This window comes from Staurois parvus, unplaced genomic scaffold, assembly GCF_062004578.1.
Source record: "Staurois parvus isolate SC_StPar_1 unplaced genomic scaffold, SC_StPar_1.0 ptg000229l, whole genome shotgun sequence".
Taxonomy (NCBI): domain Eukaryota; kingdom Metazoa; phylum Chordata; class Amphibia; order Anura; family Ranidae; genus Staurois; species Staurois parvus.
This window is the reverse complement of record NW_028318025.1, coordinates 1,061,386-1,075,583: the sequence shown is the minus strand read 5'-3', so window position 1 is coordinate 1,075,583 and position 14,198 is coordinate 1,061,386. Positions and strand designations below refer to the sequence as shown.

The window sequence follows — 14,198 nt, the reverse complement described above, 5'->3', positions numbered from 1 at the left end:
TAGTTCCTTTTCCTTTTATTTGTTCAGTTCATACAGTATCATTCATTTATTTAGCATATTTTGTGTGATTAAGCATTTTCTTTGCTACTTTTTATTATTTTATTCCCTCAATTGCATCAGATTGACAAGTGAAATTGTGAGCTCCGCTAAAGCTGTCATACGTAATGTTTCAGGTCAGAAGAACAACAGAAACTTGTAATTTTCAGTCATTACAGTACATTAAATATATGTAATATTTAACTTCACTGAGCAATTTTAGAAATCTGGTGGTTCTGACATGTTAGAACAACGTTATAATATATCTTTTCTACTTTATGTGGCTGCAGATATATAAAACAAATTCAAAATTGTTTTACTGGGGACTATGACAGTTTAATAAAGAATGCGTGCTTATAAGTTTATATATATATATATATATATATATATATACAGTGTACTGCCTGGATGCATTAAGCAAAATTTACTTGCTCTCTGTTTATATAGTTTTTCAGAAAGAGTACATACAGATACTGTAAGTGCATACTTATGGTGGGGGTAACTGTGACCGTGTACTTGTGAACATATACAAAGCATATTTAAATTCAAGAACAAAATAATATAATATTGTAGCCTTTCTTATTCAAATCAACAACTAAACAGACTTTTTGAAATAGGTTATTGAGCTGAAATTTTAACAAATTTAGGAATACTACTGCATGGGAGTTAATCATTTTTGGAAACATAAGCAGAGGAGAGACAAAGGAGTGAAAAGAGCAAACGAAAGTGGATTGAAGTTGACAAATGGATGGATACACTGTGATGCAGGACAAATCAAAAAAGCATGTAATAGCTCCTATTATGAGGTCACATCAATCCAGTAGAGTAAATCCAGAAGGTGGTGGAATAATGAAGGAGTGTTAAGCAACTAAAATCAAATGCCCATGTGTATTATTTGCATATATTTTCTGTTTACTGTTTGCATATTTGGAGAATGCTGGCTATTAACCATCCTGGCGTTAAAAAAAACCCCCATCTATTATGTTACAGTAGGATTGGTTTCATGCTTTGCAATGCTGTCCACTAGCTGTGATCCTTCCACATACATAGATTTCCCCCATTCAGCACAGGGTATCTTCCCTGCCAGCTATTGTATTCAGACAGCTGGAACCTTTGGCTGTCTGAAAACAATACATCTAATGCAGAGGCATATGAATTCTAGTAAGTTACAGAGACTTTCCTATAGTAGCAAAACTCTGCATGTAACACAATAACAAAAATATTGTATGAACAAAAGCATTTAAAAGCCAACGTGGTAAACACTACAATAATATCTATATACTGTATTTGCTATATATATTATATACCTACTGCTTATTGGAAATGTGCCTTACTATCCCTTAAAGTGGTTGTAAAGGCTGCAGGTTTAAAGGCTGAACGCTGCATTCTCTATTAAGGTAAAAATCCTTCTGTGATCAGACACTCCCCAGCCCCCCAAAATACTTACCTGAGCCCCCTCTTGATCCAGCGCTGTGCCCGAGAGCAACGGCGCTGCTCTCTTTCTTCCTCCTCACTGGACTCAGTGAGAGCAGCAGGAACCATTGGTTCCTGTTACTGTGAATCATATCCAGTGACAAAGGGGTGGGGCTGAGCCACACTGTTTGTCACTGGACACGCGGTGAATGGCTTGGCATCAAGCCCACACATCTGTCACCATAGGAAGCGGGTTCCTATGGTGGCACACGGGGAAGAGGAGAAGCCCAAAGAACCCGTGGGGGACCCCAGAAGAGGGGGATCAGGGCTGCTCTGTGCACAGAACTGTTAAGCATGACATTTATTTATTAACTTTACAATCACTTTAAACTAACAATAGTCTTTAGAGGGATTGATGGGCATTATGCAATTGCCTTAGAGCTAAAAACCTCCTGTGCATGTTAGAGTATCCTTTCAATTTGAAAACTTAGTTCTGTCAAATTATATCAGACCAGGGAAAAGGACAGAAGATGACAGTGGAACTTTAAACTAGAAAATAAAAACATTGAATATCTGCTCCACTGTATCACTATGTGGACCTCTGCTTTTCAGAAAGTAAGTGCAGCATATCAGCCAAGATCAGTATATATATAAATCCAGATTTTCAGTTTGCTATGGTGCAGTCACATGATGCTGAAGCGCCTGATCCTCTGTCTCATGGAGTGGAGGGAGCACCAAAAACAAATAAGCAATAAAAGTTAGCGGGTGATGTCATTGCTCTTGCAACTCAGCCCCGTTGTCAAGTGCTCTGTTGAAGTCACATGATGCAGAAGCTTCTGATCCACTGTGCCAGGGAGTAACTAATGCAGGGGAGAAGAGGGAGCAATGACAACAAATGAGCAACAAAAGCCAGTGGGTGATTGAATTCAGCCCCATTGTTGAACACTCCATGACACAGAGGTCTGGTGTAATGTATCAGAAAGTGGAGCTACAAAACACATGCTATACGACTCAGTTTCTGCCAGTCTGCATTGAGAGAGAGTCATCTTATTTAACTGGCAGATTTAATATACACATGTGCTTTAAAATCAGTACAGTTATGTAGCATATATACAAGTGAGTGCATTTGGTTTTAATGTTCAATAAAAGGTTTAAGAAGGTTTTACACTATAGGAGCTCTTTTATTCTGTTGGCATGATGGAGAGTGGAAGACAAGAACTTCTAAGATCAGAACTGAGGATTAAAACAAACAAGCGCTGCTAGACTTTCCTACAATACATAGTTCATTCTGTTCTGTTGAGTTCTTCTTTTGCACAGTGTGTTGGGACTCACACTGATATTGGTTTTGGATCCCATTGTGGTAAAGAATCATGATTATTTACAAGAATATACACCGTTTCTTTGTTGCACAGCAGTGAGGATTTGCAAGCAACTGCAGAGACTATAGATTACTGGACTTTTATGTTATCCTATTATACTTATGTTACAACTTATTTGATTTGGTTCCTTTTTTTTTTATTATAGTGATGATTGTTGCTTTATTGGCACAGTCTGTACACTGATGGATTATACATTAGCTGCCGTATTATGAAACTAAGAGTTTTTAAAATTTTGATATAAACATATTTTTATTAGAATTGTGGGGCATTGATATATGCATTTATATACTGTATACAGTATGTTGTGTATACTGTAGTCATGCCTTTTGCAGCTGCAATCAGTTACAAAACATTTTTTCTCATGTATAGTAATCTGCTCCCTATTCAAACCTATGATCACAGCGTTTGCCTACACAACTAGACTTATTCTTTTTTTCTCTGCTAGTTTAACTGTCTTATGCCATTTCCCTCCTACTACATTCAACTCACTACCCTTAGTGTCACATGGAAAAAATGTAGATGTCAGAGCTATGCAAGGTACACTATCATGAAGTAGAGAGGTTGAAAGAGACAATTTACCCACTTTGTGTCCGTTAATTTACAATTTTGAAAAGTAAAGCCTCGTACACATGTACAGTACAGGTACAGTACATGTGCACTGCTGTCTATTCAATAGAAGACAGTCTAAAGGCTAGCTTCTGTCGAATGGTCTTGCTGGAAACCAGCAGTTGATCAATGTATTCAGTCTCTCTGGTCAAAATACAATATCACAGTGTTAAAGATTCCCGTATCACACATTGAAGTGTTGATGTGGGGGGTCTGTTTATTTATTTATTTATTTTATTCAACCCACTGGTTGGAAAAAAAAATAATGAACGTGTATACCCAGTTTACTGTAACTGTTGCGCTATAGTAATAGCAGTTTGGTTTTAGCTGTGCAGACCCAGAGTATGTGAAATACAAAGGAAGCCAATGATGGTGTAATGCAAAATTGTAAAATGGGTTGTGCTCAGTTACCAAAGGAAGCTGCAAGTGAGGATGTTTTGTGATGATTTCACTGTGTTTTAATTGTTATTTTAGTTAGGTGAATCCATATCTATTTCTGAGAGCAGCAGTCATCTGGTTCAACTTGCTGCCTACTGTGTACTCCCTCCTCTATAATCCCCCTTTTTGTAAACATGTATACTGTATGTGAAAAGGTAACTTACAATTGAGGACATTTTTATGACAACACCCACCCTCTACTATGACCAACAATCACTTTGTCACCTTGGCACCACAGGACACTAAAAGGGGAATTCAAATTAGCCCTATTGACAGATATGTTGTGGTAGTTCTCCTAAGAACTACCTGCACCTAATTCAGGCAAGCATTTTTTCTACTGCCACTTTAATAACCTGTCCCTATGGCTTCAACAAATTCTTAAAGGAATTACCACCAGTTCTTATATTACAAAACTGACTGTAAATATGAACAGCTCTGAACTGATATACAGGAGGTACACAAGTACTAAAAGCAGGATTTCCCTGTGCATGGAAGCTGTCACGTATGTGACAGCTTCCTAAATAGGGCTGAATTCATTACCCTATTTAGCTTTTGCTTTGAGATTCCCCAGCCAAAAGCTAAATGTAAGTAAATGTGATATCATTACTCAAATATGGCAATGCCAATATTTGGGAAATGATTTGTCACTGGGTGAGTGGAACCTGATGGGAAACTGAGAAACTAGTTTCCTATCAATTCTGCTTTACTTTTGATTAACAGTGCACAGCATTAGGTGGATTGTAAACCAGCTATTGGACTGAATAGCGGCTTTGGATTCACCCATCCCTTTGTGCTGTCAATCAAAAGTAAAGCAGACATGATGGGGAACTAGTCTTCCAGTTCCACATCAAGCTTTGTTCACCCCTAGTACACAACTCCTGGATCTTTCATCAGTGTGATGGGAGCAGTGGCCAAGGTGGTAGCGCAAAAGTGAGTGCACTGGGTAATTTTCACTGTGGACACTGGCAAACTCACTGGGGACATGGACACATTTGTGTACCTGTCTCTGAATTCCCTCGTTTGTGAGGTACATATTCGTTAGCTCACAGAAAACTATCTAATGTATACCATGAAAAGGTTAGTTTGTTGTGCTTTCCTAGTAGTCCAAATGTTCTCAGTCCTCCCTTGTCTACAAAGTACTTTCACCCCTTTCTTAATTAAGGAAGGAATTCCCTGTAAGCAAAATAAATGTTTCATACATAATCTGACTTTAATTTACTTTTACTAGGGTGTTCTGGACCACTGGGTATGGAAGGAGGGATCATCTCAAACCAACAAATAACAGCATCCTCAACTCACAGAGCTCTTTTTGGATTACAAAAATGGTACCCATATTTTGCCCGACTGAATAAAAAAGGACTTGTCAATGCCTGGACTTCTGCAGAAAATGACAGGTGGCCATGGATTCAGGTAATGCACCTATATATTTTTTCTTTGCAGGCAAGTTTTAAAGCCCATTGGCTAATGACTTTCTTGTGTAGTATAACCAATGTAATGCTGACAAATGTAATATTTCAAGGGAGGGTAAGCGTCCACTTAGTAAATAATTAGGTGCTATTTTGTTCATTTAATCCTGTATATGCTGTGACAAACTACCTTGGGTAGCCCAAAGGGTAGTTATATACAGAGAGTGGCCCTTCCTAAAGTATATAAATTGAGTTCAGAATTTGAGTCTGCCTGAAAGGCCACTGGAACCCGATTAAAGGGGAAGGGGGACAGTGATTGTGAAAGAGAGAGCCAGACTAGTAATGTGATTTGAGGCAGAAAAGGAACAAGTTAAGCCAATTTTAATTAACATAATATATGGTGATTGGACCTGTGCTGATGTGTGCAATGTAGTGAAAACCTTTACTCTAAAGCAGTCCATAAATCATGAAATTTTCTTTCTTTGCACCACCAGTAACCCTGCACTGCTGTTTTTGTATGGTTTTCTACGTAAGCTAGCATACCTTTCCTTGCTATCTGACTAATGATATTGACAAAGTCTCAATATATGATTGTCCTGTACTCTAAATACATTACATGTACAGTACATACATTACATTACATGTACTCTACATACAATACATACGTTATAAATTTTTCTTATTCAATTTCCCTCAGATTTAACTATATAATGTAAGGACCAGCAAACACAAATGCTCCTGCACTTGGGGATGGACTCGATGCAGGCTACAACCACATTAAGAATGTCCTGGAACATGCACACCTTGCTGCCCTCAAATGGACCGGGGAAATACAAATATACTGAATGAGGAAAGACAAAACAGAGGGCGCACAGGCCTAGTGCATTACCATAAAAAATGTTTACTAAAAAATAAAGTATGTGTTGTACTCACAAACGACAATATAGGGCACTGAGGAAGAGGCAAGTCCTGAAAACGCGTCAGCCTTTTGGATGTCTAAACTCCCTATTGCGGACTGTTACTGAGCGCGGTGTTGACCCAGCTGTTCTTTATGATGTGCCTTGACTATATTGTCGTTTGTGAGTACAACACATACTTTATTTTTTATTAAACATTTTTTATGGTAATGCACTAGGCCTGTGCGCCCTCTGTTTTATATAATGTAAGGGCCTGACTGAATGCATACAGTTTAAAAGTGTTTAGGTTTGACCTCATATTATATGGTTTTGGTAAATCTAAAGGAAATTTGCACAAGAAAATTGTATAATGTATGGCTAGACTTATGCCCCGTACACACGATAAGAATGTCAAACAAATGAGCATCGTTTTTTATTTTTGCATGCTAGTTTCGATATTGAAAATGAAAAGGGTACTAAACTTACGAAAATTCTCATAAGAAAGAAAAAAATTATGAAAGTGAAGTAATGTATTGAGTTGTATTTGTATTGTATTTTCCGACGACTACTGTACTGATTAAACGAAAATCATACGATCTGGTATCGTACGAGAAACATGTCCCTTCGGATATTGTCGCATGAATTGTCGTGATCGGTTCTTGAAAGCTGTGTACTACTGATCAGATTATCAGACAATTGGTCCTCATATGAAACTTTTCTAACAATTTTCTTATCGTGTGTATATGCTATTAGCCTTATATTTATGCCTTTTGTACTCTGTAAACTGAGCCTCTTACACAGAATTAATAAAAAATGTGAACAAGAAAAACATCTTCCAGTTGCTAAGTAAATATTGCCTGAAAGCTCCAGCGTCCTTGACAACCATTAACAGCGGGGAGTTGTCATGTAAAAGAGCAGAAGTAATACAGCTATTATTCATGCTGTTCTGCTCCCACAGAAAATGTTCAGGTGTCCATCCAAATGCCCAAACATCCAAGGTGAACCTTAAGCTCATCCCTAATTATTACTAATATTTGTATCCTCAACTTTGTTTTCCATAAGCAATCTGTTTTTGAGGAATGCAAAATGTATACAATAAAAGATCATGAGCAATTTGTATTAGGATTAAAACTCAATTTAAGCAAAACCATTGTTTTAGTTTTCAGTAGGGTGGAGAAGAATTATGACTTGTTTCTTGTAAATGTAATGAAGAGACTTAGCCACACCTTTTTTCCACCAGGGCAAGAAATGGAAGGAACAGGTTCACCCTGGAAAAGGGAAGGGCCTACTGCTATTTACAGAAATATATATTTTCTGCTTTCTGTATCTTCAATTGAGAATTTTATCAGTTTTTACCCCTTGGCTCCCTTCATAGGAACAAGACATAAGATGAAATCTCTGAAATGTACACAGAGAGCAACAAAACCTGACAAAAGTTTTATAACCTCCCCCCTCCCCCTTCTATTCAGAATAAAAATAAACTTGCTGGATTTGGATTTTGACTGTATGTAAACCGTAAGAATGAACTTTTCCTTCAAGTGATTGAAAAGACTAAGATATATATTTTTTAAATAACAAACATTTTATGCTTAGCCTGACCCTCCTCTTCTGGGGTTCCCCACTGGTGATATTGGCTCCTTCTCTTCTCCGTGTGCCACCATAAGAAGCCACTTACAATGGAGGCCTACGTGCAGACTCGCTCCCAAGCTGGGCTGTGTGCATCCATAGGTCCTGCCCCTCCACTCTCTGCTTACAGTCTTTGATTGACTACAGCAGGAGTCAATGGCTCCCGCTTCTGCCTATGTGTCCTGTGAATGTAGGTGTTTAGGAGAGAGCCACTAGAGATGGGCATAGAGCTGGATCGAGTGAAGACTCGGGTAAGTACAAGTGGGGGGGGGGTGAAGGGGTGATACAAATACTGGGGCATTTCAGTGCAGTAAAGGTATTGTGAAGGAACTTGTGAGATAACTTCATTTCCCAGAGGAAAACAAATATTTTGGCACTTATTGAACAGATATAACAAAACACTTTCAATTTCATTGTTAAAGTAGTTCTAAAGCCAGCCCTGCATTATAGTAAAAAAATGTCCTGGCTTTAGAACCACTTAAAATATGAAATTGAAAGTGTTTTGTTATATCTGTTTAATAAGTGCCAAAATATTTGTTTTTCCTTATGGGAAATGAAGTCCAACAAGTTCTTGCACAGTACATTTGCTGCATTGAAGTTTCAAGCAGTGTTGCATTCTTTCCCAGTTACCTTCAGTTGACTAAAGAACACCTCCCCTTTAAATTATGGAGATGAGGTGTGTATTGTAGTCCAGATAGGAGCTGACAAATATTGCTACTCCACAGATACAATACAGTGATTCAGTGTTTTACCCTAGGTCAGGAACTGTGTTATTGTATTGATCACCAGGTGACAATAAAAGAAAAATGGTTGAAAAGAGGAAGTAAATGGAGTCATTGCACCTAAATAATGCTAAAATGCAGTTTGTTTGTTCTTGGATTAAGAGATTTCAGGGTACATATTTTATGTAATTTAGGTGTATTGGCAATCAGTTAGGATATATTAATACATGTAACTGTATCAGGCTAACCCTTCATTAAAATTGTATAAAATACTGGTTAGTGGGGCAGTACAGCCTTTTGATCTCTCCGGTTACTGATAGTTGCAACTGCAGACCATGTTTGTTGATTAGAATATATCTAGCTGATCACAGAGCACAAGAATCTTCTTTTCATTTCACTGGAGCTTTATGATGTTTTGGTCATTAATTATTTATCACCCAATATTGATTATGCAAAATGGTCATTACAGAGTATGTTACAGGTATATATACAGTATGCTTTTGAAAACGGGCTTAACCATTGACTTGTGTTTTTAGAAATATGTGTGAATGAAATCAGTTTTTAAAATACTTTTTTGTTTTTTTGGATTTATCTAAATCACTCTTGAACCTCTTGATCATTAGACATGAGTTCAGCCTTTATTAGCAATATGGAATATTAAAATTGATCAAGGCAGTAGACATGTAGTTGTTTGAAAATTGAAGCAGGAAGAACATCAAGTATCCAAAGAGTGAGACATATTTATCTAGTTCTCTTCATACTGTATACCAGTATGTGTCTAGAACAGGCTGTCATTGTGTGCCTCCCTTCTTTACAGAATGACCAGAAATTCTCTTGCTTCTGCTGACAGCTGTTTACGTTTTTCAAATAAGAACACATGTAGCAAGTGTCAAGCTACCATGAGCTTCACACTGGTGGTCATCAAACCTAACCGTGATGCTATCCCAAACTTTCTATAATTTGTATCCTATTTTGTTTAATAGTTTTTAATCTCATAGACACAATCAGCTGCTTTTTCAAAGCATGCCATTTAGATCAGTATGTTTCAAATTTGTCTCCCTTTTATCTTGTAAAATTTCTGCCGATGTACCTCTGATAACAATATCTGTAATCTAAGAATTCTTTTTTGATCATTCCTTCTAAGCATCTCATACACATATGTCTGGCTGTTTAATTGGCAGTGTAACAACTAAAATCTTAGCTCATTGTCATCTCTATTTTTCTTCCCATCTCTACACTTGCATTTACCCTTGTTTGGAGCTTTCTCTGGAATGTATCTTTTCTTGATTTAAGGAACTGCTGACACACTATCCATTCATTCTGTCTAACTGCATTTTAGATGCTTCCTAATTGATGTGTCTTTCAACTGTCTGTTTCTACAGGTATTGTGTAGCGATAATGTGACCTGCTTGATAAAAGAGGAAATTATACTTTTCTTGTACATGGGTTGACCTGGTGTATTTTTGAATATTGTGAAGTTGTAAAAATCATTCAGCAAAGGCAATTGTTTCATACAATTATTCACTAATCATGTTAGCATATATTATTATTCACTAACAATCCCAGCAAACAGCAGATGGCTTATCAGGTGAGCTTACCTGTTTTCCTATAGATAGGCACCTGCTACGTATTTATGTGGTAACAATAGTAACAATTAATTTTCCCCTAGGCAGGCATTTCCAGGGTTGTGGAGGTACCTACAAACATTTAAATACAATATGATCATAGTCTAATATCTGTAGGCACCATAGGAATTAGCAGTGTCAGTAACATTGAATGTTTTTTTTTTTAATTTACAAACACAATAGCATACAACAAATGTTCTGGTATTTTAGTTTATAATGATTGTGGAAATACAAATTCATATAATACATTTCTTCTGAAACGAAACGTGACAGGGTCCAACCCTGGAGTAAAGGTAATTGGTGTACAGTAGACTGACTTTCCTGCTTACATTCTTCACTTTAATCCTGTGCAGCAAAAAGTACACTTTTTGTTTAGCCTCAATCTCATGTAGTCTAAAACACTTAGAGGGACAAAAAAAGTCAGTGACAAATGTCAGGATCACGTAAAGCAGTATTAAATCCAAAAGCAAACGTTTATTCTTTTGCAGCTTACAATCCTTATGTGTGGGGGTTGCATTTGTTTTCTTTTTTTACGACTGCATTAATGGCCAGGTCACCATAGAAATCATAGGGAAAAAAGCCTAAAACAAAAAACTAATACAGCCACCACATCTGATTGGTAAGCTGCAATATATTACATTTATGTTACAGAAATATACGGTAAATGTAATCCTCTCGGATCAAGTGATAAAGCTTGGCTCAGTGCTCCAAAAGATACAAAAGCTGACATGGGGCTCACTGTGATAAAAGAAAGGAGAAAATGCACTCACATAATAAAATCTGCAATGTCAGTTTAAAACCATTCCAATGCTGCTCAGGTTGATGGCTGTAACACTGGCAATATACAAATACCTCCAGCAGCATGGAAAACCTCTCAAACAGTTGCTACCAAGCCACGCTCAAGGTAACGCCCTATGGGTTTCATTGGTCTGACATCAAGGGGGCACAAGGAAACCTGCTTTTCACCTAAAGTGAGAGGATTGCTGGATTTAATGAGTATGTATTTTAGGGAGGCTTGTTTGAGCCTTGGGAGAGTCCAGCTGGGTTTATGGAGTCTGATTCATTTGATTAAAGGTGCAATAAGACCTTTGTAATGAGGGCCAATGCATAAGGTGAGCATGTGCCCAAAAGGGGCATGTCTGCTATCACACAATCTGTTCTCACTGAATTGAACTGCCTATGTGGACTTGATTACATGTGGTGGATTGTATCACAACTTGTATGAAGGTGCAGCATATTTCTATACCCAAGGTACACTGGTTAATTGCATTAGATATTTCTCACCTGAGCCCTATCAATCTGCCCTATGGCTGACACTCTCTGTGAATGATGGGTAGTTCCATTATGCACCTCTCATACCCTCTCCTCCTTATTTGCACAATAGTAACTTGTTAGTTTCCTACACAGCACAAGGGTTTATTTTCATTATTTGCATGTTTCCCTTAGGTAGGCAGTCACCGTGAGGCTTCTCAACACCCCTGATTGCCAACCTCTGCCCCACCTAGGTTTAAGAGTACTCACTGCACCTATTGTCTGGGTGCTGAGACACTCCACTATTTGCTATTAGGCCACCTTGGTCCCCTCAGTTCTAACCTATATCCTTTCCTACTTATTTTCCCTTACTTATTACCTGCCCCCCAGCTTATTTATCCTCCATCTGCTCGGGTGTGCAGGTCACGAGGGGGAGATCTGACTTCCCTGAAAAATACAAAACTCTGCTCTAGGGACTGAAAAGATTTCACACACTTGTGTTTATCCAGGAAACACATTTGAAAAAAAGAAGAAAAATCCCCCACACCCTGTGATAATCATTTCCCCATCTCTTTCCATAGTTATCCAAATCTAAAGGGGTCTCAATGATATTTTTCAAATCAGTCCTTTACTCTCCTTGATACAAGATGCAAAGCTAATGGCAAATACCTTGTGGCATTCTGTGACCCAAGCACTAACTCAACACCAATTTCTTGAATCTCTCATAAATCGGTTGATGCCTTGTATGGAAGGTACCCTAATTCTCAGTGGTGATTAGAACATCCCTCTATACCAGTCCCAGGATGCTTCATCGGGTAGTTCTTTTGTTCCACACTGTGCTTGCAGGCATGTTCTCCAGTTACTCCATAAAGCATAGCTGATTGATATCTGGCATCCACAGCATTTGGATGAAAACGATTATACATTCCACTCACCTTCACACAATCAGTACTGTCATATTGACTTATTTCTGATCCCACACAGAGCCATCACCTTAGTTCATACCTCCTCAATTATCTCTATAATCTGTCGGACCATTCCCCAATATCTGTCGAGCCCACTCTTTCGCTTAACAAATCAAACAAAGCATTGGAATGGTGCCTGAATGAAAGTTTACTTTAGGAACCACTGATCTTGGTAGATGTTGTTTAAGAACTGGCCCTGTACTTTAAAAAACAATTGCACAGATGACTCTTATCCCATGATCGTATGATAAGCCCATGAATGAAGTCCTAGGGTTAAACATGAAAGGGAAGAAAAAGAGAGACAACTTCTTGATGACATCCATCGCTTTGAATTTGCACAGAAAACTCCACTCCACTTGACAGTGAGAGTTGAGCTTCTCTTGCTGCAAAACCAACTTTCTCCCATTAATTCCATAAAGTCAAAGCTCGTTGCTGGAGATGATACTATGAACAAGGTAACAAGTGTGATTGTCTTCTTGCTTCAGCCCTTAAAGATCAAAGCCTTCTCTCCTATGTGCCAGCCATAGTAAATCCTTAAAAAATTGCAAATGCATTTGAATCTGTTTACTCCTCTTTCTACGATCTCCAGATTCTATCCACCGAGTCCCTTTCTCAACATACCAAAATCAAAGGCTATATATCACCTCATCTAATTTGTCTAAACTGGAATACTCAGTCTCAGATGCCCCTGTCTCACAAGAGGAAATTCAGGTTGTTAACTCTTTGAAACCAAGTAAATCTCCTGGCCCTCATGGCATCACCACTCACTAAACTCTTTTTCCTCAAATAGTACCTCACCAAACCAAAGTACTACAGTCGCTCAGTTCACATTCTCATTTTTCTAAAGACTCCCTGAGAGCCAATGTGACTGTTATTCCCAAAGCAGAAAAGGACCCCTCCTTTTGTGCATGCTACTGCCCCCTGGTCTGTGCTCTGTTCTTCCAACTGCAGGAACATTACAAGGCTCCCTTCCTTTCTCAATGGGAGCAGGATCTACAAATGATTTTCTCTCTTCACAAAGTCAAAGGATACTGTTTCTCTGTAAAAACCTCTATAAACTGCAGTCTCCAGGAAACTAACTATAAAATCATATCAAGGTGGTACAGAACCCCTTCTGTCCTATACAAAATTCCTAATACCTGCTGGCATTGTTACTCAGAGATGGGCTCACTCCTCCACATATTTTGAACTGACCCCTTTCTGGATCAAAGTATGAGAGATTTCAAGGATTTCCAGAAATTCAAGGATTTCACACTTCCAGATGTAAAAGCCTTCTTTCTGTTTGTCATTCTTCAAATCCCAACAAAATGTACACAAAATCTATCCTCCATCATATCTTGAATACTGCTAAATCATACATTCCTCTAAAATGGAAATACACAGATTTTCCTGTGGTTTATCTTTGGTTACACAGAGTTGATGTAATTTGTATTATAGAGGACCTTATTCTCTCCTCCCAGAATAAGCATGAAACCTTTAAGAAGGCCTGGTTTTAAGGGGTAGACTTTATATTTTCAAAAGAAGGTGAAGCCCTCATGTTTGAGGACACTTAAATCTTCTCCTTAACTGTTTGTCACCCTGGGCATGTTTTTTTTCGTTTTTCTTTTTTCCGCCCCTGTAATGCCCTATGCCTTCTCGCCCCTCTCCCCCATGTCCCTTTCCATTCTTCTCTCCATCTTGGTCACTTTTTCCCCCCATTTAGATCACTTACTGATCAATTACTCTATAACACTTCTTGTCATTTCTGAATGATCCTATTATCTATGCAAAACTTGATTGTTCTGTAATTCCTTGCTTGGTATACATTTCAAAGAAGGAATATGTGACCTTTTGGT

The 14,198-nt window shown here is 38.1% G+C and overlaps 1 protein-coding gene across 1 annotated transcript in view; it reads left to right on the top strand.

Annotated features, from left to right (window-relative positions):
* Nucleotides 1-14,198, top strand: part of EDIL3 (EGF like and discoidin domains 3) — an 841,943-nt gene that overhangs the window by 566,789 nt on the left and 260,956 nt on the right. Inside the window, exon 6 of the mRNA XM_089679626.1 lies at nt 5,101-5,282. Coding sequence (XP_089535752.1) covers nt 5,101-5,282 — 182 coding nt within the window. The remainder of the gene's footprint in view (nt 1-5,100; nt 5,283-14,198) is intronic.